Below are 25,636 nucleotides of genomic sequence, written 5' to 3' on the forward strand. Positions count from 1 at the left end.
GAGCAATGAGATTAGCCGGAAGAAACGGCCAGTTAGTCTGACGTTAGAGCTTGGGACGATGCTGGAGTCGGTTGTGAACCTTGAGGTCTCAGGGTACTAGGAGGCATATGATAAAATAGGCTGTAGTCAGCCTGGTTTCCTTAAGGGAAAATCGTGACTGGTGGAATTCTTTGAAGTAATAAAAAGCAGGATGGAGAAAGTAGTTGATGTTGTGTTGGATTTTCAGAAGGCCTTTGACAAGGTGCCACAGAAGAGGCTGCTTACAAGCCACGAGCTCATGGTATTGCAGTTAAAGATTCTGGCATGTATAAAGCAGTGGCTGATTGTCAGGTGGCAAAATGTTGGATTACAGGGTGGGTTTTCTGGTCTGCTGCCGATGACTAGTGGTGTTCCACAGGGGTATGTGTTGGGACTGTTTTTTTTGTGTTGTATGTCATTGGTTTTGATGATGGAATGGATAGTTCTGTTGCAGAGTTTGCAGACAGTATGAAGATAGGTGGAGGGGTACGCAGTTTTCAGATTGTAGAGAAGCTACAAAAGGACTTAGTCAGATTTGCAGAATGGGCAAAGAAATCACGATGGAATATAGTGTCAGGAAAAGATACAGGGAGAACCCAGGAGTTTGGAACTGAGAGAAAACATGGATGAGCCATGAAGAAAATGCAGAGGACTCGATGGGCCACATGATGTAATTTTGATCCTGTATCTTATGGTCCTATGTCTGCTCCGGGGAGAAATGAAAAAACCAGCAGTTGAAACCAATTCTAAAATTGGAAGCTGGTGGGAAAGTAAGTGTTAGTGTTTAGTGTGAAAAACAACTGAGGTGGAATGTCCTGCTCCTCTGCTCAGTCTATGGACGGAATTAGATTTTTTAAACAGATATTTAGTTATTCTGATAGACGTGAGATTCTGAGGAATAGTTATTAATGGTGGTATTGGTAATTGAGCATTGTAAGTACTAAATCTAATCATTTATCAGATGTCAGTGGTGCAAGTAAGGCAGTCGTTGTCTGTCTAATTGTAACTTTGATAACTTCTGATCAGATAGTCAGATGTGATCCCGTATCCAAAGGATGGAGCCCAGTATCCATAGGGACAGGCTTGGAAGGATCAGAAAATGACAGACAGACAGACAGACATACTTTATTGATCCTGAGGGAAATTTGGTTCGTTACAGTCGCACCAACCAAGAACAGTGTAAAAATATTGCAATATAAAACCATAAATAATTAAATAATAAGTAAATTATGCCAAGTGGTAATAAGACCAGGACCAGCCTATTGGCTCAGGGCGTCTGACACTCCGAGGGAGGAGTTGTAAAGTTTGATGGCCACAGGCAGGAATGATTTCCCATGACACTCAGTGTTGCATCTCGGTGGAATGAGTCTCTGGCTGAATGTACTCCTGTGCCTAACCAGTACATTATGGAGTGGATGGGAGACATTGTCCAAGATGGCATGCAACTTGGACAGCATCCTCTTTTCAGACACCACCATCAGAGAGTCCAGTTCCACCCCCACAACATCACTGGTTTTATGAATGAGTTTGTTGATTCTGTTGGTGTTTGCTACCCTCAGCCTGCTGCCCCAGCACACAACAGCAAACATGATAGCACTGGCCACCACAGACTCGTAGAACATCCTCAGCATTGTCCAGCAGATGTTAAAGGACCTTAGTCTCCTCAGGAAGTGGAGATGGCTCTGACCCTTCTTGTAGACAGCCTCAGTGTTCTTTGACCAGTCCAGTTTATTGTCAATTCGTATCCACAGGTATTTGTAATCCTCCACCATGTCCACACTGACCCCCTTGGATGGAAACAGGGGTCACCGATGCCTTTGCCCTCCTCAGGTCCAACACCAGCTCCTTAGTCTTTTTCACATTAAGCTGCAGATGATTCTGCTCGCACCATGTGACAATGTTTCCCACCGTAGCCCTGTACTCAGCCTCATCTCCCTTGCTGATGCATCCAACTATGGCAGAGTCATCAGAAAACTTCAGAAGATGGCAAGACACTGTGCAGTAGTTGAAGTCCGAGGTGTAGATGGTGAAGAAAAAGGGAGACAGGACAGTCCACTGTGGAGCCCCAGTGCTGCTGATCACTCTGTCTGACACACAGTGTTGCAAGTGCACGTACTGTGGTCTGCCAGTCAGGTAATCCATAATCGATGACACCAGGGAAGCATCCACCTGCATCACTGTCAGCTTCTCACCCAGCCGAGCAGAGATGGGGAGGCTGGGCCGGTGATATCGGAGAGTTGGCATGTGAGAATGAGCAATATTGTGTCAGCTCTGAGTCTGGGGTGCAGTGGCATCAATGGAGGGAGAAGTAGAATAATTTATCTGGTCTTTGCTGAATCTTTGGATTCAGAACTAGACTGTGAGCTGAGATATTTGGTGAGCAGTCTCCGGAGTGGCCAATGTAAACGAATGCCAACTGGGCCGGCTATGTGGTGCTCATGTCGAGGGAACAGTCATGGCTCTTGTTTTAATTCACCCTTCGTATTCACAGGTCCTATGACTACAGTCTCTGAGCACACCTCACAGTGGAATGAGGAACAACTATTTCAGCTGTCAAAATTCTACCGGGAAAGACTGAAACAGGCGATTGAAGAACGTGTGGAAAAACTCACTGAAATGCTGAGACTGGAAGGACACATCAGTGATCAAGAGCAAGAGGTGAGCGGGAAAAATGTGGTGATGTCTGCTGGTTCTAACATCACAGAACTGAAGGTATCCAATGGGAAAGAAACCAAATTGTCTCTTCTCCCAGGTCTGAAGCTGTTTGATGTAACACTGATCTCTGAACATTGTTTTGACAGATCTGGCAACAGCACTGGAAACTTTGAACTGGGGTGCTGGGAACTGGTTTCTGGCTGATCTTTCATTATCATGTTATCGTTAGGGTTTTATAGATTTGTAAAATATGCCTGCAGAAAAGGGAATCTCGGGGTAGTATGTGATGAGATATATGTGCTCTGATAATAATCTTTCCTTTGAACTTTGGAGTTAGGGAAACCCATTCTTTCCAAACATGACATGCTTATCACAGTGGCAAGTGAGCAGTAGGAATGTATCATGCCTGGTGAACAGCTGAAAGTTAAAATTAGATCCAATCGTTCTACAAAGCTGCTGTTTAATTTCAGTCAGTCAACTCAACCTCAATAAAAGATAGACCTTGCAGATGGTGACTCAAGACGGGTTGAATCACGGCCGTCTTTTCCCAGTTAGCTAAAATTAACGATCATCCCAGCCCTGGCCATCGCCGTATCAGTTTGTTCTGTAGTGTGAGAGTCACGAGCTTCTCCAGATGCTTTATCAGTGATCATTCTGCCATCAAGGGCTCCAGGTGGGGTGTCTGGGAGGGGGTGGTGATGGCTGTCTATTACACAAAGTTCTGTTTATGACTCGTCTGCACGTGTGGCAAGATATAAACAGCCCTCAGCCCGGGCTGTGGGCAAACGCATAGTTAGCAGTGACAATATCCAATAAACGAGGGTGTGTTCACATTCTCTTGACATGCCTTGACCTCAGCTCACCATTAGCACCCTGGAAGACAGAATTTGCAGTTAATAGCACCAGTTTACCGTGTTCTGTGTATGAACCCATTCCACCTGATTCCATCTGAAAATTTCAGTGGAATGATCCAACCTCCCCACAACAAAAACCACATCAACCGTAATACCATCAGCAAAGGATTTAGTTACATCTTTAAAAATACTCAATTAGTATAGTCATACAAAGATAAAGAAGGGAGGAAGAGAAAAGAGAGATTATAGGACAGTTAGACGTACCTCAGTGGTTGGGAAAGTGTTGGAGTCCATTATTAAGGATGAGGTTTCGAGGTACTTGGAGACAAATGATAAAATGTCAAAGTCATATGGTTTCTGTAAAGGGCAATTTTGCCTGAAAATTCTTTCAGGATTCTTCAAGGAAGTATGAAGCACCGTGGGCAAAGGAGAGGCAGTCGATGTCATTGACTTAGAGTTTCAGAAGGCATTTGATAAGGTGTTACAAGAAATATACTGGCATGGATAGAGGAATGGCGAACAGACAGGAGGCAGCAAGTGGGAATAAAAGGGACATTTTCGAGTTGGCTGGCAGTTGGTTGGCTGGTGTTCGTCGGGGGTCAGTATTGGGACTGCTGCTTTTCACAATATTTGTCAATGATTTAGTGGAATTAATGGCTTGTGGCAAAGTTTATGGATGATCTGAAGATACGTGGAGGGGCAGGTAGTGCTGAGGAAGCAATGCGTTTACAAGACTTAGACAAATTGGAAGAATGGGCAACAAAGGGCAGATGGAATACAGTGTTGGAAAATGTATGATCATCTCTTTTGGTAAAAGGAACAACAGTTATTATTATCTAAAAGGGGAGAAGATTCAAACATGAGAAGTACAAAGGGACTGAGGGGCCCTCGTGCAAGACTCCCAGAAGGTTAATTTACAGGTTGAGTCTGTGGTAAAGAAGGCAAATGCAATGTTGGCATTTATCTGAAGGGGATTAGAATATAGTAAACAAAGAGAAAATGCTGAATCTTTATAAGATACCATTCAGGCCGCACGGAGTATTGTCAACAGTTTTGAGCCCCTTATCTCAGAAGGGATGTATTGCCATTGGAGAGAGTCCAGAGCGGGTTCAAAAGGATGATTCCAGGGATAAAGGGGTTAAAATATGAGGAGAATTTGGCAGCACTGGGCTTGTACTCACTGGAATTTAGAAGAATGCATCGGAATCTCATTGAAACCTACAGAATTTCGGAAGTACTAGATAAAGTGGATGTGGAGAGAATGATTCCTGTGGTGGGGAATCCAGAACGAGATTTGAGGTGTGACCTTTTAGTACAGAAGTAAGAAGGAATGTTTTTAGCCAAAGAGTGCTGCCTGCATCTGTGGATTGCTCTGCCAGAGTCTGCGCTGGAGGCCGACCATGGGTATATTGAAATTGGAAGTTGATAGATTCCTGATTGGTTGGGGCATCGGAGGATCTGGTGGGAAGGCAGGTGTATGGGGTTGAATCGGATCCGGGATCAGCCATGATAAAATGGTCTAATTCAGCTCCTATGTATTATGGTCTTATGGACAAGTGTAAGCACAACAGATCCCACAGATGCTGGATGTCCAGAGCAACACAAACAGGTTACTAAAGGAAGTCAGGAAGAGAATGTACAGTCGTGGGTTTGGGCCAAGACATCATCAGGATGGGAAAGGAAGAGTGAAGAAGCCATCAAAAGAAGATCGTGCTGGAGTGTGGTAGTACACTGTGGCGGATGATAGCAGAACCAGGTTTGTGGGGAGGTTGGTGGGGAGGTGATAGGTGGTAAAGGCAAATGGCAGAAGATGGAAGCTGATAGGAGAGGAGAAGAGAACAAGTGATTGAGGATCAATAATCGGGACTAGTTAAAAAAGAGAAAAGGGGAGGAGAAGAAATTACTGGAGGTTAGAGAGGTGAATTTTCTGCCATCAGGGTAGAGGCTACACCGACAAAACATGAGGTGTTGCTCCCAAAACCTGAGCGTGGCCTCATGGTGGCAGTAGAGGAGGCCATGGTCCCAGTTTCTCATGCTGGCTTCTCATCCCTTCCTTTCCAGTCCTGAGGAAGGATCCCAGCCCCGAACGTCGTTTGTTTATTTCCCTCCAAAGATCCTGCAGGATCTGCTGAGTTCATCCAGCATTTTGCCATGTTGCTCATGAATGAGATCACAAACTGTCTTTCCAAATGAAGATTAATCCTGCCTCTCTCATCAGTTTCTAATAATCACCAAGCCAGCGAGGTTAGTCAAGAGGCATATAATCACCTGTTTTATCTCTGCTGTCCTTGAATAAACATGAAAAAAGGGGACTTCTGTTTTTCAGTAACATAATGACTGGCGAAAGAAGGATTCATTCGCCAGATATCAGAATCAGATTTCAGGTTTAATATCAGTAGCATATGTCGTGAAATTTGTTAAATTTACGACAGCAGTACAAAGCAATGTTTCTAAACAGATATTGAACCCGCAAACTACCTGACTGCATTTTTTTCTTTTTCTTGCACTACCCATTTCAACTTAGTAGTGCAAAGATGACAGGAAAAAGAAGCTGTTCCTGAATCACTGAATCTGTGCCTTCTGACTTCTGTACCTTCTTCCTGATGGTAGAAATGAGCACAGGCAATTTTCTCTGAGTATGGAGTTTAGTAATGATGGATGCTGACTTCCTGAGGCACTGCTGCTTAAAGATGTCTTGGATACTACAGAGGCTAGTGCCCATGATGGAGGTGACTAATTTTACAAGTTTCTGCAACTTACTTCGAACTTGTGCAATAGCCCACTCACCTCCCCCAGCCCCACACCCCTTGCCCTATTCGAGAGAGTGCTGCAGCCAATCAGAATGCTTCATGGTACTTTGTGAAAGTTTTTGAGTGTCTTGGAAGATAATGAAGATAATTACTGATTAATGTCTTTCCTCGTGTCAAATAGCAGCCCAGTTTAATTCAGATCCGGCACTGAGGTACGTCTAATCTGTCCAATTTCGCCTTGTTTGAAGAACCTTCTGAGGCATCCTCCCTCGGTTTTGCAGTGATAGCCTCGCAGATTAATAACGCATTGCTTCCATCTTGCATTCCCCACAATTATCAAACTTGAAGCTTCTTTATTGATAAATCTGTATAAAGTTGGATATTGAATGACACAGGAACTGATCACATTAAATCTGCATTGATCATTCCCCACTCCACTACAACTAGTGAATTCAGATTTTATTAATTTTCATTTCCTGTTTTACTGCTGACGACTCGATCCAGGGATCGCAGAACGAGAGACGAGCCCGTCCAGTGACTGCACCTTAGCTGCTCAGACATCCCATAACTGGGCAGTGACTTTCCTCGTGTGCTACGTCAGTACGCTCCTCAGTATATTTGTTTTTGTTATTTATAGAAAATCACTGAACTTGTGAGGAAGCGAAACCGGCCGGAGGGTTCGAAGGTATTCTTCAGCCTGGTGATGGGGAAAGGCTCCCGAGCCCGGAGAGTGATGTGGGAAGCATTTGCGAAAATGCAAAACGAGTTACCGAAGTTGGACAGAATATTGAAGGAAATCCAGGAACTCGGTAACGTAAAACAACACATTGAACACAAAATTGACAATAAAAAAACATTGTAGCTGGAACAATATGATTCAATTTTAATTTATTGATTTAAACAGGGGCTGATATACCGGAATACATGAACATCAGTCAAGGGTTAACCGAACTCCCACCTCAGTTAAAAGGTATGAGATTTCACTTTCTGACACCGCTCACTTGCCAGAATCAATGTGAGCCTCAGACGCTTGTTCCGAGGTTGAACAGTCTGGGAGACAGAGAAAAAAAAAATCGTTTGATTCAGAGGGAATGATCGTGGAATTCAACACCGGTCGCTCAGATGTTTGCAGTTTAAACATTTTAATCATTGAATCTCTGCCAAGTATTGAAAATGTGACAATGAATTATATTGACTGATGTATCTGTTTAACGCCGACGGGCCCTGAACACCTTGCACATTCTGTGACAACCGTAGACCAGTGTTCAGATCCTGATGAGCCGCTGAGCCTCATTAACTCCTACAATGGTTCTGATGTACTGCGAAACTCCCACACACGTTACACATATGACACCATCGTGATTGAGCTCAAGAGCCATGAGATGCCATAATATTGGGGCTCTTTAAAACTCTGGTAGGGCCACACATAGAAGGTTGTGTTCAGTTCTGGTTGACTCCTTATCGGGTAGATGCAGAAACTTTAAAGAAAATTCAAAGGAGATTTGCCAGGATACTGCCCATATTAGATTACATATCCTGGAGCAATCTAGGACTTCCCTCTTTTGTGTGAAGGAGGATGAGAGGCAACTTCAGGTGTCTAAGGTGATAAAAGGCAGAGTTAGAACCTACAGCAATCACCGTTTCTCCCCGGGTGGTAATGGCTAATACCAGAGGACATACATTTATTGTGATTGGAGGAATGTGTAGGGAGGAATATGTTTTGCCGAAGCAGATTTCCGGATTCGGCAAGAATGTATGTGCAGCATTCTTCACCAGTGACAGCACGTGGGCTGCACTTCTCTGTGAGCAGGTATTCTAAGGTCATCCGCCTGCAAGGCAACGATTCATATGGACGTAATTACGATCGATACTCAGATCAGGGCTCAATCTGTGTGCTTGAGCATGGTGACAGTCTTGTTAGCCAGTATCTGCATCACAAAGGCCATATGTATCGTTTCCCAGGACAGGCTGGCTATATCACACCGGGGAAAGGGTCTTGCGATGCAGAGTAGAGGCCTTCTACCGCTGCGTGTCACACAGCCATCTGGTTCGACAGGATGCTGCCAGGTTAGAGGGAGTGAACTCTAGGAAGAGCTCAGATAAACGTGGCTTGTTTTCTCTGGATTGGTGTTGTCAGAGGGCGGAACTGACAGAGGTTTTTAAGACACTGATAGCTGGAGTTGACAGCCAGTATCTTGTTTCACAGGTTTGAAATGATTAATGCTGGGAGGCATGTGTTTAAGGTGAGATGGGGATGCTCTGAAGGAGATGTGTCGGGACACAGAGTGATGGGAACCTGGAATGTATAGCCAGGATTGGTGATGGAGAAGTGGTGGACAGGGACACTTAAGGGACTGTTAGACACGTAAAAATGAAAGGAGGGGAGGAATATGGATGGTACAGGCAGAAGGGACAGAGTTTAATTTCGCATTGTGGCTGCCCATTCTTTCCAACCTCATTTTCCTCTGCAATTGAAGATATTCAGATTTTCTAAGGGCTTCATTAGGACAGTGACCTGAAAGGTTAATACTGCTTTGTTCTACACATGTGTTGACTGTTTTGATAAGTTCTTCCAGTAAATATTTTAACTTGACAAAACATCGCTTGTCAATATGAAGATATTACAAATTCTGACATTGCTCACATGTCCAGGCAGCATCTACAGAGGGAAATAAACAGTCGACATTTCCGACTGAGACCCTTAATCATGTGGATTTTCAAACTTTATCCTAAAAATAAAGTACCTGGAAATTAAAGGGTCTTGAGTTGGTCAATGCAGGCAGTTGCAGTGGAGTATTAGAGGCATGTTCACCTTCGCAGCTGACTGTGCTGTGAAGATTTGATTTTTTAAAAATATTTTTGCATATTGGTTACAGGCCAAACAGCTGTGTGTTGGTGGAATTTCACTTTCAGCAGTAACAAACATAACACTCTTGTGTTAACTGTTGGCATTCTAGTGATTTGAATTTTGCATGTATCCCTATTCAGTTGAGAATTTAACTGTGTCAGTTTTCTTTCTGTTCACATGGAAGATGTTCATGAGAAACATAAGAAAACACTGCAGGAAGAAACTGAAGAGCTCAGAGTGAGCACGATCCTGATGAGGGAGAAGGTGAAGGTTTCCAAGCTGGTTGATCGATACGCTGAGCTGACGGTCATTTCTTCTGTTCGAGAACGGAGGTTTGTGGAACACGAGCTGCTGGCAAGAGGCCGAGACCATGAGGAGTGGAGAGAGAAACACCTTCGGGGAGAGTTGGAAAAAATCCGTGCCGATCAGTTGCTTCAAAGCAGCTTTTCCCATAGTGTGACTTACTGGCAGCAAATAAAGAGATTCTTCGGATTTGACTCTGTGATTCCGACATCAGTGAACAGAGTAAAGCCTGGGAATTCAGCAGCAGTGGCTGGTGTCCCGGGGATCGGAAAAACAACAATGATGCAGAAGATTGTTTATGACTGGGCCAAGGGGAATATATACCAACACTTCCATTTTGTGTTCAGTTTCAAATTCAGGGATTTAAACACCATTAATTGTGAAATAAGCTTGAGGGAACTGATTCTGAAGCAGTATCCTTACTTTGAGAATGTTCTGGGAGAAGTCTGGAAGAACCCAGAGGGATTGCTGTTTATATTTGATGGTTTGGATGAACTAAGGGATGCAATTGATTTTACTGAGAGTCAAAGAGACGCAGACCCTCAACAACGCGGTGCAGACCCAGAATTCCGGTGCCATGTGTCGGACATCGTGTACAATTTAATCCAGCACAAGCTGCTCCCAGGGTGTTCAGTGCTGATGACCACCCGCCCCACTGCATTACATTTATTAGAAAAGGCAGAGATTAGTGTCTGGGCTGAAATCCTGGGATTTGTTGGTGAGGAACGGAAGGAATATTTCATCAGACATTTTGATGATCAGACGGTGGCAGAAGCTGTTTTCAAACACGTGGAGGAGAACGAGATCCTGTACACCATGAGCTACAACCCCTCCTACTGCTGGATCCTCGCTCTGGCACTGGGCCCCTTCTTCACACAAAGAGACAGGGACCCACAGCGGGTTCCCAAGACCATCACCCAACTGTACTCCTACTATATTTACAATATCCTGAAAAACCACGGCCGTGAGATCGAGAACGTTCATGATGTGTTACTCAGGGTTGGTCAGATGGCCTTCGTGGGAGTGTCTGAGAGGAAGATTGTGTTTACAGATGAAGATTTGATAAAGTACAATCTGCAGCCTTCCCAGTTCCTGTCCGGGTTCCTGATGGAGCTTTTGGAGAGAGATAATTCTGCTCGGAGCGTGGTGTACACATTCCCACACCTCACCATCCAAGAATTTGTAGCTGCAGTCGCACAATTCCTGAATCCACATCCCGGGGATATCCTGACATTCCTCACTGAAGCCCACAACACGACCGATGAGCGATTTGAAGTATTTCTCCGTTTTGTTGCTGGTCTCTCCTCCGGGTCAGCCTGGCGCTGGAAGGAGTTTCTGGGTCCATTTCCTGCCGATACAGCCTGCCGGGTGATTGACTGTGTGAAGGAGGAGATCAAACGTCGGAGTGGAAACACAGAGAAAGAAGTCGATAAAAGGAGCCTCCTGAACACATTGCACTATCTGTTTGAGTCTCAGAATCATGGGCTGGCTCAGGACTCACTGGGATCTGTGGAAAAACTTTCACTCAGTGGACTGCGACTGACACCGATTGACTGCACGGTCCTGTCTCATGTCATTGGGTTCTGTGATACAGTAAAGCACCTCGACCTGGATCACTGCTACATTCAGTGTGAAGGACTCCAACGACTGGCACCCAGTCTTCACAGATGCCAAGAGCTGGGGTAATTCTAAATATTTAGATTTTCTAACAGTGAAATTTAAAGATTTAATGTTAAAAATCTTTAGACAAATAGCAAGACCTGTGCCATTGTTTGATCGGTTTGCCGGTGACTAAATGTCTAAAGTTTGTCATTAGCAAAGACTAACAGTATCTGATCCCTTCTCCTGGACAACGGCAGGAGCACAGGGAGCAGCCACATCTCCATTTACTGCCAAAGGTCAGAGCACAGCTCTGTTGTCAGTGGGCGATCTGAGCTTCTTCTAGGTGGCCAGATGTTAGCTTAGCTTAATAATGACACAGTCCTTTGCACTTTTCAATCGCCTGCACCCCTTCACCCATTTCTAATCTTCTGCCTCTCTGGGGCAGGCAGTCAAAGTGCAGGCACAACACCCACAATCTTCATTGTCCAGTCGGTGATACATTGAAGTTTATAGCAGCCAGCAAATAGTTACAACATACCGGCTGCAGCAATTATCCTGAGAATAGAGACATAATCGGACCAGTTTTCTGGCTACCCTCACACCACACATTAACTGCCAATGATCTGTTTGCTGATTATTGCTCTGCTTGAGACAGGGGCTACAGAAGTTCCTCAAGAATATTTGGGTTTGAAATGAAAGGCATTAATAAAGGGCATTGGTACTTTAAAAAATTGCATCTCCAGAAATTCTGCCTGTCCAGAAAAATGCCTGGAAGGGTTTCCCAGCTGCTTTTCATGTAGATCGAGATCATACTGGAATATTACACATGGCAGATCGAGTTTATCTTTAATTTTATGGAATGTGGCCCTTCCTCTGTGAAATCTGGGATTTCATGTGCATTGTAAACTATGCAGGATCACAAATATGAACTACATTATAACAACAAAATAATTCACAAAGCAAAACTGGACAGAGATAAGTTTAGAAAGAGCAACTAAAGACACCTTGAAAACAACTGGGATAAAACATATTGGGATTTATTCTTAGAGCAAGAACAGTTTGGCTGAGAACTTCTTCACTACTTTGAAAAGTTTACTTGAAATATCAGAATGGCAAAATGGCAGAATGGCATATCAGGTCAGGTCTGATTCAGTTTGAGACTCACAGCTCTCTCTCTCCCTTCAGATTGGCAAACAATGAATTGGGTGAGGGTGATTCAGCAGTGAAACTGATCTCTGTAGCTCTGACTGACCAGGGCTGTAAAATACAAAAACTGCGGTAAGTACCATGCTATGAAAGTCTGATTCTCTGATTATATATTGAACAGAACACAATTAACATAACTACTGGTAAAATCTGGTGATCTATATTGAGTCATTTCCACTGAGGTCTCAGTCTCCCTTTTATCTTTTCATTATGGACACCAGATTGGGCAATAACGGTATCACAGACTCTCAGACAGCAATCCTCACCTCTGCTCTCGTTAAAAACAGCTCACTGATGGACCTCGATATGAAAGATAATAGACTGGGAAATACAGGTGTAAAACAGCTGTTAAGAGTTCTGAATAACTCGGAATGTAAAATACAGAAACTGGGGTAAGTAGTGGAGAATGGTAGATACTGTTTCTAATTGCTGTTGTATGACATTAGCTTTATTATCAGGAACACAGATTGAATGGTGTACTGATGTTCTCTCTGTCTCTCCCCAACTCTCTCCATCTCCCACCCAACTCTCTCTCTCTCACCCCACCCCTCAATCTTCCGCTCTATTATACTCATCCGTTTCTGCTCTCACTCTGATTCTCCTGGTTACAAGGCTGAAGAACAACAGTTTCACAGCCTCCTGCGCCAAGAATCTTGCCTGCATTCTCAGAACTAATCACTCTTTGATCAAACTGGAACTGGATAACAATAAGCTGGAGGATTCAGGAGTCAAACTGCTGTCTGAGGCTCTGCGGAACCCACACTGTAAAATACAGGAACTGCGGTAAGTACGAGACTGAGAATTTGTATTCACAATTTGAAGCCTAATGTAGAATGTATCTGTTTACAATTTGACTTCAGAGTGAATGATGTTGACAAATATGCATTGGGTTGCACTTGCTTTTTTTGAACTGCAGGCTATGTAGAATCGGTCTCACAGCATCTGGTGCAGAGTATCTCGCCTCCGTTCTAGCTACTAGCCCGTCACTGACAGATCTTGCCTTGGACTATAATAATTTGGGTGATTCAGGGGTGAAGCTGATATTTGGACCTCTGATCAGCCCAGAGTGTAAAATACAGAAACTACGGTAAGTGTCAGTCGAAGGAGAGGTCATATTTTACATTTACAATGTGTCTGAAATTTAATTACATTTAAGAGAGTGGATCAGTGTTACTATCAATAATATGCAGTCTACAATAAGATATGGAGAGTATTGGAAGTGAAATTAAAACCTTCTTACATACTAAAGTGTATTCATTTCCATCTTCGTCTCTGGCCCTCAGATTATGGGATGTTGCTCTCACAGATTCGATCTGTGAGGACCTCGCTATCGCTCTCAAAACAAACTGCTCCCTGAAGCTTCTGTCACTGGGTGATAACAATATCGGAGACTTAGGGGTGACACGTCTGTCTGAGGAGATGGTGAAGCTCCAATGTAAACTACAGGAACTAGAGTAAGTAGTAATGTGACAAGATTTGTTCCTAACTTTTAACTGACTGTCAACATCATTCTCAACGTGGCTAAAATGGCCCATAGACGACTGGCCATTATTCGAGACATTCATTATAATGACCCAAATAATGAGGTTCATCTCCAACTTCATCAAATATTGCTCAGATCCCAGCTGGAGCTCCTGCAGTTCTGGTCATCGTGTGAAAGGGAGAAAGTCTGAGCGCTGGAGATGGTGCAGGGAAAGTTGATGGGATGCTGGTCCGTATTCAGTGTGCCAATCAGAAATGGCAACTATGCCACCACAGACTCTGTATGGCCATCTCAGTCCTCCAGCGGTTCGTGATGTTCTCCATATTCCAGGATCTACAGGAAAGTGCCCTTTCTGGGGTGATGCCTGGAATGAAAGCCTCGGGAATCTCAATGAGTTTTCCCTGGAACAGAAGAGGTACAGAGTGGCTAATTGGATATTGAAAAGTAAGGTTTAGATAAATACTGCAAGACAGTTCTTCCTACATAAAATGGCAGAGTTTCATGGAAATAGTTACAGATTTTCAAGCTGTTACGTACCCCGTAACTGAGTGTCTTACCAGCAAAGTTAGAAGTATCAGTTGGAGTCTGGTACTATTTTCAAAATAGTGTTTATTAGTAAAATATATGAATCAATATCAGCAATGCAGATATACAGATAATACACGTTAGCAATAACTAAACCTAAAAGTGTGGATATAATAATAATCAATAATAAACAAGCTCTATCGATGTCTAGGGGATAATGAAGTATCATGGGGAAGTATAAAGTTCAGTTCAGTTCATACAGGCTGAGGTAGTTGTTGGTCGATGTGTTGAAATTGTTAAAGAGAGAGCGCGCGATCAAACAGTGACAGCCACTCAAACCTTCCTTTACGTTCTTGATCCCTCGATGTGTTGTTGTGACCATTCAGGTATGACCCCTCTGTCCTTTAGCTAGACCGCTCTTCTATGGTGGACTTGTCACCCAGGCAAGGGTGGACACACACACAAGCCCCCACCGGCCTCGCTATAAACACTGTGAGTTAAAATTGACCGATCCTTCGTTCGGTCTCCGATGCCCCACACTTTTCTCGTGGGTTCCAACACTTAAGCAGTGTTCACTAGTGTGTCTCTTGGTGCGTCTCCTGGTGTGTCTGAGGGGGGTCTCCCCAGACCTCACTTTTATCCCTACTCATGGGGTCTCAGGTGTCAATCAGTTTTGAATGGCTTAGTCCATCAAACCAGCCCACTCCGGCTGTCCTCTGAGGAATTTTAATGAACAGAATGGTACCAAGTAAACTGCCCTCTCTGGAGCCGTGCATCTTCTTTCTTTCTTTTTCAATCTTATTATTATTATTAATATCAACAAAATAAAATTGATACATAGATAATGGGATTACAAACATACACATTTCAACTGAACATGAAAGAATACATAAGCAATGGTTACAGTATAAATGAGTATTCCCAAATCATGGACGATACAAGTAACAAATAAACAAGGCATACCTAGGTATATCATAATATATATAAAAAAAACAAGAAAAAAGAAAAAGAAAAAATATGCAAAAAAAACTAATCTAATAATCTAATAACTAATAAGGAAAAAAAACAAAAAAAGAAAAAAGAGAAAAAGAAAAAATGGAAAAAAGGGCTGTTTATAATATCTCACAAAAATACAAAATCATCAGTGTTGTCAACTCCGATCCTCTCAACATATATAAAATCGAAACTGGAAAAAACAAATAGGCTTGGAACAGGGTCATATTACATCATATGAAAATATTGAATAAATGGTCTCTCTATTAAATCTTTTCAAATTTAATAGAAATATCAAATACAACACTTCTAATTTTTTCTAAATTTAGACATAAGATAGCTTGAGAAAACCAATGAAATATGGTAGGAGGATTAATTTCTTTCCAATTCAACAAAATAGATCTTCTAGCCATTAATGTAAGAAATGCGATCATTCGACAAGCAGAAGAGGATAAATGGAGTGAGTCCATCATTGGTAAACCAAAAATTGCAGTAATAGGATGAGGTTGTCAATCAATGTTCAATACCATAGAAATAATATCAAAAATGTCTTTCCAATATTTTTTCAAAAGCGGACATGACCAGAACATATGAGTTAAAGACGCTATCTCAGAATGACATCTGTCACAAATAGGATTTATATAGGAATAAAAATGAGCCAATTTATCCTTGGACATATGAGCCCTATGCACAACCTTAAACTGTATTAATGAATGTTTAGCACATATAGATGATGTATTAACTAATTGAAGAATTTTATCCCAATTCTCAATAGGGATAGTAAGGTTAAGTTCTCTTTCCCAAACATTTTTAATCTTATAGAAGGGCTCTGAACGTATCTTCATAATTATATTGTAAAGTTTTGATATTAGCCCTTTCTGAGAAGGATTTAGTTCAAACAAATTCTCCGAAATACCTGAAGACACAAAATTTGGAAAAGTAGGAAGTTCAGTATTTAAGAAATTCTGAATCTGTAAATATCTAAAAAAATGAAATCTAGGCAAGTTATATTTATTAAATAATTGTTCAAAAGACATAAAACAATTATCCAAAAATAAATTGGAAAATCGTAGTAATCCTTTAGTCTTCCAAGCTGAATAAGCTTGGTCTATAATAGAAGGATTAAAAAAAGCAATCGGATACAATAGGAATATTTAAAACAAACTGAGTCAACCCAAAAAATTTCCGAAATAGAAACCATATACGTAAAGTATGTTGAACTATCGGGTTGTCAATTCGTTTCGGCAATTTAGAAAGAGCAAAGGGAAGAGAGCTCCCTAAAATAGAACCCAATGAAAATCCTTGTACAGATTTAATTTCCAGGTTCACCCAATGAGGGCTAAAAGATATATCCCAATCCTTTAACCAACATATCAAATATCGGATATTAACTGCCCAATAATAAAATCTAAAATTAGGCAATGCCAATCCACCTTCCTTCCTTGCCTTCTGTAAATATGTTTTACCTAATCTAGGAGTTTTATTCTGCCATTATATATGAGGAAATTTTTGAATCAACATTAGCAAAAAAAAGATTTCGGAATAAAAATTGGTACCGCTTGAAATATATATAAAAACTTGGGTAAAATAACCATCTTAATAGCATTAATTTGACCTATCAGAGATAAAGATACTGGTGACCATTTAGTAAACAAACATTTAATCTGATCGATTAGGGGTAAAAAATTAACTTAAATAAGTCCTTACAGTTTTTTGTGATTTTAATCCCTAAGTAAATAAAAGAGTCATTAACTAATTTAAAAGATAAATTTCCATAAATTGGAACCTGTCTATTTAAAGGAAACAATTCACTCTTATTAAGATTTAATTTATACCCGGAAAATATTACTAAATTGAGCCAACAATGATATAACTGCAGGAATGGATTTCTCAGGATCAGAAATAAATAATAATAAATCATCGGCATATAATGATAGCTTATGTATATCTGTCCCACGATTAATGCCAAAAATGTTCTGTGATTCTCTGATAGCAATTGCCAAGGGTTCTAAAGCAATATCAAATAATAAAGGACGAAGAGGACAGCCTTGTCTAGTACCCCGAAATAAACAAAAAAAGGGAGATCTTTGATTGTTAGGAAGCACCGAGGCTACTGGAGTATGATATATCAATTTAATCCAGGAAATGAAAGTCGGACTAAAATTAAAATTCTCAAGCACAGTAAATAAGTATGGCCATTCAAGTCTATCAAATGCTTTCTCCACATCTAATGAAATGACACATTCTGAAGTGCTATGTGAAGGAGTATAAACAATATTCAATAATCTCCTAACATTGAAAAAAGAATAGCGATTTTTAATAAAACCAGTTTGATCTTCCGAAATAATTTTGGGTAATACCTTCTCCAGCCTGGATGTCAGTAACTTGGAAAAGATCTTGGAATCTACATTCAATAAAGATATTGGTCTATAGGATGCACAGTCAGTAGGGTCTTTATCTTTCTTCAATATTAAAGAAATGATAGATAGATAGATAGATAGATAGATACTTTATTCATCCCCATGGGGAAATTCAACTTTTTTTCCAATGTCCCATACACTTGTTGTAGCAAAAATAATTACATACAATACTTAACTCAGTAAAAAATATGATATGCATCTAAATCACTATCTCAAAAAGCATTAATAATAGCTTTTAAAAAGTTCTTAAGTCCTGGCGGTTGAATTGTAAAGCCTAATGGCATTGGGGAGTATTGACCTCTTCATCCTGTCTGAGGAGCATTGCATCGATAGTAACCTGTCGCTGAAACTGCTTCTCTGTCTCTGGATGGTGCTATGTAGAGGATGTTCAGAGTTTTCCATAATTGACCGTAGCCTACTCAGCGCCCTTCGCTCAGCTACCGATGTTAAACTCTCCAGTACTTTGCCCACGACGGAGCCCGCCTTCCTTACCAGCTTATTAAGACGTGAGGCGTCCCTCTTCTTAATGCTTCCTCCCCAACACGCCACCACAAAGAAGAGGGTGCTCTCCACAACTGACCTATAGAACATCTTCAGCATCTCACTACAGACATTGAATGACGCCAACCTTCTAAGGAAGTACAGTCGACTCTGTGCCTTCCTGCACAAGGCATCTGTGTTGGCAGTCCAGTCTAGCTTCTCGTCTAACTGTACTCCCAGATACTTGTAGGTCTTAACCTGCTCCACACATTCTCCATTAATGATCACTGGCTCCATATGAGGCCTAGGTCTCCTAAAGTCCACCACCATCTCCTTGGTCTTGGTGATATTGAGACGCAGGTAGTTTGAGTCGCACCATATCACAAAGTCCTGTATCAGTTTCCTATACTCCTCCTCCTGTCCATTCCTGACACACCCCACTATGGCCGTGTCATCAGCGAACTTCTGCACATGGCAGGACTCCGAGTTATATTGGAAGTCTGATGTGTACAGGGTGAACAGGACCAGAGAGAGTACGGTTCCCTGTGGCGCTCCTGTGCTGCTGACCACCGTGTCAGACCTACAGTCTCCCAACCGCACATACTGAGGTCTATCTGTCAAGTAGTCCACTATCCAATCCACCATGTGAGAGTCTACTCCCATCTCCGTTAGTTTGTGCCTTAAGATCTTGGGCTGGATGGTGTTAAAGGCACTAGAGAAGTCAAGGAATGTAATCCTCACAGCACAACTGACCCCATCTAGGTGAGAGAGCTCTATAAAAAGATTGTGGCAGATTACCCAATCTAATTGCTTCTTCAAAAACCCTGCATAAACTAGGAGAAAGAGTAGCGGAAAAACATTTAAAAAAATCTACTGTATACCCATCTGGACCTGGTGCTTTCCCAGAATTCATAGAGGAAATAACCCCTTTAATTTCTGCATCCGTAATAGGAGTTTCTAATATTGAAAGATTATCTGATGATAATTTTGGAAAATTCAATTTCCCAAGAAAATCACACATGGTATTATGATCAAAAGGGAATTTGGAATAATACAGGGAGGTATAAAAATCTTGAAATGATTTGTTTATTTCATCATTGAAAACTGTCAGATCCCCATTCTGCTGACGGATCTTAGTAATTTGACGTTTAACCAAAGCATTCTTCAATTGACTAGCTAACAGTTTACTTGATTTATCACTATGTATATAAAAATCAGATCTGGTTTTCATTAATTGATTTTCAATCGAAGATGTAAGTAATAAACTATGTTCCGTTTGAAGTTCAACCCTTTGTAAAGCTCCTTACTAGGAGTAGTCGAATATTTCTTGTCAATCTCTTTAATTTTATCAACCAATAAAAGAGTTTCCTTCTTAATGCGTTTTCTCAGACCAACAGAGTAGGAGATAATCTGTCCACGCATATATGCTTTAAAAGTATCTCAAAGTGTTCCGCAAGAAATATCATCCGTGGAATTAGTTGAAAAGAAGAAATCGATCTGTTCCTTCATAAATTTAATAAAATCCGGATCTTGCTGTAAGGTAGAATCAAATCGCCATTGTCTGGCACTAGAAACTGTATCCGTAAATTTAATAGAAAGTTTTAATGGAGCATGGTCAGAGATGGCTATAATATCATAATTACAACCAATTACCGATGGAATAAAACAAGAGTCAATAAAAAAATAATCAATTCTCAAGTAGGAATGATAAACGTGAGAAAAATGAAAACTCTTTGTCCTTAGAATGCAAAAATCTCCAAATATCAAAAATTCCATTATCAGTCAAAAAAGAGTTAATATAAGTGGCCGACTTATTAGGTAAAGTCTGAGTAGATATAGATTTGTCCAACAAAGGATTTAAGCAACAATTAAAGTCACCACCCATTATTAACTTATATTCATTTAGATTAGGTAGAGAAGTAAATAAGGACTTAAAAAAATCGGGACAATCCACATTTGGAGCGTAAACATTAACCATAGCAACCTTTTTGTTAAAAAGTAAGCCAGTAATTAACAAAAATCTACCATTCAGATCCAAAAAGATATCGTGTTGGACAAATGCAATAGAGGAGTCAATACAAATTGAAACACCTTTTACTTTAGCATTCGAGTTCGAATGGTACTGTTGATCCCACCAAAACCTAAAAAAGTGATAATTATTCTCTTTCCTCACATGAGTTTCTTGTACAAAAATAATATGAGCATTAAGTCTTTGGAATACTTTGAAAATCTTTTTCCGTTTAATCAGATGGTATTCCATTAGTATTCCAAGAGACAAAATTAATGGTCTGAGCCATATTTCTGAAATCAACCCATTGGTATATAAAGAGTTAACCAAATTATGAACTCATGCACCGGAAGAGGAACAAAAAAAAATAAGGGGCGGACCCGGAAGTGACGACATCACGGACATTTTAGTAGTTTAATCTCAGCCCAAATGAAGAAACTAAAAAAAACTGACGTAAAGAACATAAGATTTAGAATAAAAAAATCTACCCCCCACCCAAGAGGAGAAAAGAGCACCCCAGCCAGGAAAAGGCTGGGAAAAAGGAGAAATGAAACTAAATCTACCCCCATATCAGCAGAAGATAAGTCCGTATATAAAGGATAAAAAAGATCCACCCAAACTCTAAATAATAATCACTATACTAAAACCAAACTTCTTAATATAATTGGTAGTAAAAAAAACCCAAAAAGAATATAGTCACTAGTAACTTATAAATCGGGTTAAAACCCAAACAAACCCAAAAACAAATTAAACTGTGATAAGAAATGCATTATAGGAAGAAGACGAGAGAGAAAAAAGGCGAAATCAAATAAAAAGCCAAAAATATTTTAGAGAAGAAACCGCCATCTTAGTAAAAAAACAAAATTCGCCTTCGAGGGATTAATAATAATGACCAAAGATAACGTACAGTGGTTGAAGTAAGTAAAATAAAAAGATTAGTATGTCAAAAAAAAAACTTTAAAGAATAAAATATAGAGTAAACCTACACCAATAGCCAGAAACGAAATCTAGTTTTGGAAACAAAAACCATCTTGCACGATCAAAATCACTCATTTATTAGAGATGAGAATCCGTAGCAGTAGGGAAGTTCTCATTCAGAAAGCTTCTCGCTTCAGATGTAGAAAAGAAAACACACAGTGATGCATTGGGAGGCGATATCCTGAGCTTCGCAGAGTATAAGAGCACAGGTTTTAGATTTTTCTCATAACATTCGGACATCAGAGGTTTAAAAAGAAGCCTTCCTTCATTACTTCTGGACTAATATCTTCCACTAATCGAAAATTGAATTCTTGAAATTTGACCAACCCTACACGCCGAGCCACACGAATAAGTTGCTCTTTAACATGCACATAATGAAATCGGACAATTACAACTGGTGGTTTAGCTGAAGCACTTGGTGATCGACGCATAATTCTGTGAGCGCGAACAAGTAACGGAGGACTGTCTGGGAATACAGAAGGGAACGCATCCTTTAAAAGTTGAGCAAAGTACTTCGAGGGGTCCCCTTTTTCAATACCTTCCGAGAGACCAAATATGCGTAAGTTCTGTCTTCTGGACTGATTCTCAAAGTTGACACTCTTGGCTTTTTTAGTGTTTCCATCTGTTTAATCGTCGAAAGTAATTTCTACTCCAGTTTTTCAATTATCAAGTCTCGCTTCCGAGCGTCCTCTTGCAAAGTTGCGATTAGAACTTGCTGTTGGTTAACTACTGAATCCGTCTTATCCATATAATCTTGAAAAGCCTTTATATCTTGTTTGAAAATTTGTCGTTGTTCTTCAAATTTTTCATTTAAAACCTCCAATAATATTTCATAAGTCAATTCAGTGCACTTAGGATCAGTCTTTTTCTTCTTCCCGTTCCCGTTAGGATCTTTCCCAGGTTCTTGCCCTTTAGATCTAAGAGCCATTTCTGTATTCATTTCTTCAAAAATTCACAATAAACTCTTAAAGATAAGTTCAAAAAAGTAGCAAGAATCTATTGGTGTAGGTAAAAGTAAGTTAAATAAGGGTGATCATAGGTTAAAAAAAGTAAAGGTTATGGAGCGAATCTGAAACAGTGCTCACTCCATGAGCGTCTCCTGCTGACTGCTAGAGCCGTGAGTCTTACAGGAGTCATAATATGGTCACTCTCCCCCGGTGTTATCTCGCCCTTGTCTGAAGCAAATGTTCCAGTCCCAATATGTTTTTGTTCCATCTCTTTCTCTCTCATTAGCAGCCTGGCAACAGTAACGGTTTGTAATTCTCCCAGGGGAGGGGGACATGGGCAACCTTGCACCCTTCTGCCCATCAGAGCTGTTCATCCTTCGTAACAAAGCTGAGAATGGTGCTTACCAGCAAGACACTGCTGGAGGGAGTTTTGGAAGCAGTCTTGACAAAGTGAGAAGACACGGAGTTGTGGAAAGAATGGTCTGTTTCACTTTTTATGGTGCCATGACTCAAGACTCACTAACTCTATCATACATATTAGTTTCAGTGCGAATATATATAAAAACACACACACGGTTAATCTGACTCTTCTTCTTAATCTCTCTGATCCCCAGTCTGTACAATAACGGTTTGACCGATTCCTGTACGAAGTCCCTGTGCTTTGTTCTCAACAAAATGAGTTCACTGAAAATGTTGGACCTTGGAGGAAACTCCTTCACAGACAAATCCACTGAATCCTTCCGCCGGCTGATACTACGACGCAAGAGTTTGAGGCACATCACGTGAGTATCTATATTAATGTTTAATGTCATAGAAATTCACTGGGTTTCCTGGCGATATTTGATGTTGTTATTGACACTGTATTACATCCTCTGTATTTTTACATCTGTTTCAGGCTGACGGGGAATCGTTTCACTGCAGATGGGCAGAATCATCTGTTGTCATTACGGGGACGTAGACGTGGTCTTAATGTTACAGTGTGAGTCATTCAAATGTAGAATTTTATCTCCTCCTGGACAGAATGGCATTCGTCGATTTCACTGTGGCACTAGATTTAAACCCTAAACATCTACAGTTCTAGATGAGCGTGTGCCTCCACACATCATCAGTGGCCCCTGTGCTGTTTCAGGTGTCATAGCTGCCTGGTGGCTTGCCCGATCTCTCAGTGTCTGACATCTGAGCTCTATGGAAATATCCAGACAAAAGCGGCCAAACACGAAGAAATCTGCAAATGCTGGAAATTCAAGCAACACACACAAACAATGCTGGAGGAATGCAGCAGGCCAGGCAGTATCTATAGGAAGAAGTACAGTCAAGATAATAAGAAATTACTTTTTTTCAGTTAGTCCTGATGAAGGGTCTCAGTACAAAGCATCGACTTTACTTCTTCCTATAGATGCTGCCTGGCCTGCTGCATTCCACCAGCATTTTTAGAAATGGCCAAAGGTGGGCTCCAGCTGTACTGCCAAGTGATAGCATGAATCCAAGTCATTCAAGCTAGATTTAAATTCATCTGGGCATTACTTTGTTTTATTGTGTTTTGGATTTATTGCAAAGAAAGCACGACATCGCCCCCACTTCCTCAGGATCCTGCAGAGGTTCGGCATGTCATCGAAAACCTTGACAAACCTCAATAGATGCATGGTGAAAAGTGTGCTGACTGCCTGCATTCCAGCCTGGTATGGAAACTCCAATGCCTTTCAACAGGAAATCCTGCAAAAGGTAGTGCATTTGGCCCAGTATATCACAGGTGAAACCCTTTCAACCATCGAGCACATCTACATGAATCATTGCCGTGGAAAAGCAGCATCCATCATCAAAGATCCTCACCACCCAGGCCATGCTCTTTTCTTGCTGCTGCCATCAGGTATAAGGTACCAGAGCCTCAGGACTCGCACCACCAGGTCTAAGAACAGTTACTACCCATCAATCATCGGGAACTTGAGGAAAAGGTGATTGCTACACCCATTTAAGGACTCTGTTGTATTGTTACTTCAAGCTTGTTATTTATTGCTCTTTATTTATAACTGCAGTTGTACAGTTTGTTTACATTAACTGTTCCTAATGATTGCAGTTTATCGTTACTGTTCTATAAATTTGCAAAATATGCCCACAGGAAAAAAAGTCAGGGTTGTATCTGGTGATATGTTTGTATTCTGATAATAAATTTTGCTTTGAATTTTGAACTTCCGAACTTTGTAGATTTTAGCTTCGACAGAAAATTATTGGTATGGCAAAGGCAGTGAAAGTAGTCAAAATCCCAGCTGCAGCGAGGCACAGTTAGTCAGGACGCTCGCTTGGTGCCAGGTTACAAATGTATTATGAACTTTGGGCACTCCTCTATATACCTTGCACATTCTCACTGTGACCACAAGGATTCCTTCACTTTTATTTCTCCTGTATCAAAAAGGCACGAAGGTCAGTTGTATTAATTGCCAGCTATCCGTTTTCTCCAGTGTGTCAATGTTTAATGTGCGAGGCACAGTCGTTGTGTGAATTAATTCAATTTTCCCTTTGCCGCCCCCCAAAAAATCAGTGTGCCCAAGAAAGTGAGGGCAAGAGGAGAAAATGGAAATAGATGGATTAATTCACTACACCCCAAACCATTATGATAAGTGCAGAGAGGTAAGAGTGTGCAGGGTGGGGAGAGAAGGAGGGCAAGACGTGTGTGTGTGTATGTTAACAGATGGTTGGTCTATCATGGACCAATCACATGATAAATTGACAGCGTTCCTCTAACTCTGAAACATTTGAGACGTTTTACTGCTATTCTGCTCTTCACAAATTCCATCCATCCCGCAGATGGCCGGTGCTTTGGGTGGCTGGAGGATGCAGAAAGAACTTAAGCAGCTTCTCGATACTGACTGCACCAGCGGCGTTATGTGTTTAATGCGCCACACGACAGTGCCAGCTGATGCTATAAGTTATAACAGGGTCAGCATCAGAGAAATACTAGTTGTACAAATTGATCCGTGATCTGACCAGTAACACCAAAGATAACAGACATACCGCAGCATAAGTTATTTACCTAGTGTTTTAAGCCAGTGGATCTGTTGTAATGTGGAAAAGTTTACACACTTTGCAAGCTTGATCAGGGTATGTGCCATTTTTATGGGGAATTGGATTCACTGTGTGAAGGAAATAGAACATATTTCACAGAAAATCTGTATGTGACACTCTCTTTCATGCTTCCCGCCAGACTGTAATGGTGTAGACAAATGTCCACTTTACAAATCAATCACATCAGGGAAATTAACCAAATATTGCATAATATCATGTTATAGTCATTTGATTAATAATCAAAAGGCAAATTTTTGTTTCAGTGAGTTGGGACACCAATAAACAAATGGTTCTGCTTAGTTTGAGTGTTGGCTCTTATTAGTCAATGGTTGAAAATACCAGGCTTTGCTTCAAACCGTGCCCCTCTTTGTCACTTTGTCGATATCTAGTGTCTCCTTGTCTGAGAGGAGCAACATTTGGATTGTAAGATGCTCGCTTTGAAGACTGTGATAAAACATTACTGCACACAGCTTCACTCTAACAGAACAGGACTTGGGCCTGACTTT

The 25,636-nt window shown here is 41.0% G+C and overlaps 1 protein-coding gene across 2 annotated transcripts in view; it reads left to right on the forward strand.

Moving 5' to 3' along the window:
• Positions 1-24,256, forward strand: part of LOC140721887 (NACHT, LRR and PYD domains-containing protein 3-like) — a 35,619-nt gene extending 11,363 nt beyond the window's left edge. The window contains exons 3-13 of one of the 2 annotated variants that reach the window (XM_073036715.1): positions 2,510-2,676; positions 6,915-7,086; positions 7,182-7,247; positions 9,310-11,110; positions 12,216-12,308; positions 12,458-12,628; positions 12,849-13,019; positions 13,153-13,323; positions 13,520-13,690; positions 22,685-22,852; positions 22,966-24,256. In XM_073036715.1, the coding sequence (XP_072892816.1) occupies positions 2,510-2,676; positions 6,915-7,086; positions 7,182-7,247; positions 9,310-11,110; positions 12,216-12,308; positions 12,458-12,628; positions 12,849-13,019; positions 13,153-13,323; positions 13,520-13,690; positions 22,685-22,852; positions 22,966-23,053 (3,239 nt within the window). In that variant the 3' untranslated portion in view covers positions 23,054-24,256. The remainder of the gene's footprint in view (positions 1-2,509; positions 2,677-6,914; positions 7,087-7,181; positions 7,248-9,309; positions 11,111-12,215; positions 12,309-12,457; positions 12,629-12,848; positions 13,020-13,152; positions 13,324-13,519; positions 13,691-22,684; positions 22,853-22,965) is intronic. The other variant, XM_073036716.1, reaches the window with a different exon arrangement.
• The last annotated feature ends 1,380 nt before the right edge of the window (positions 24,257-25,636 follow it).

Source organism: Hemitrygon akajei, unplaced genomic scaffold (genome assembly GCF_048418815.1).
Source record: "Hemitrygon akajei unplaced genomic scaffold, sHemAka1.3 Scf000063, whole genome shotgun sequence".
Lineage (NCBI taxonomy): Eukaryota > Metazoa > Chordata > Chondrichthyes > Myliobatiformes > Dasyatidae > Hemitrygon > Hemitrygon akajei.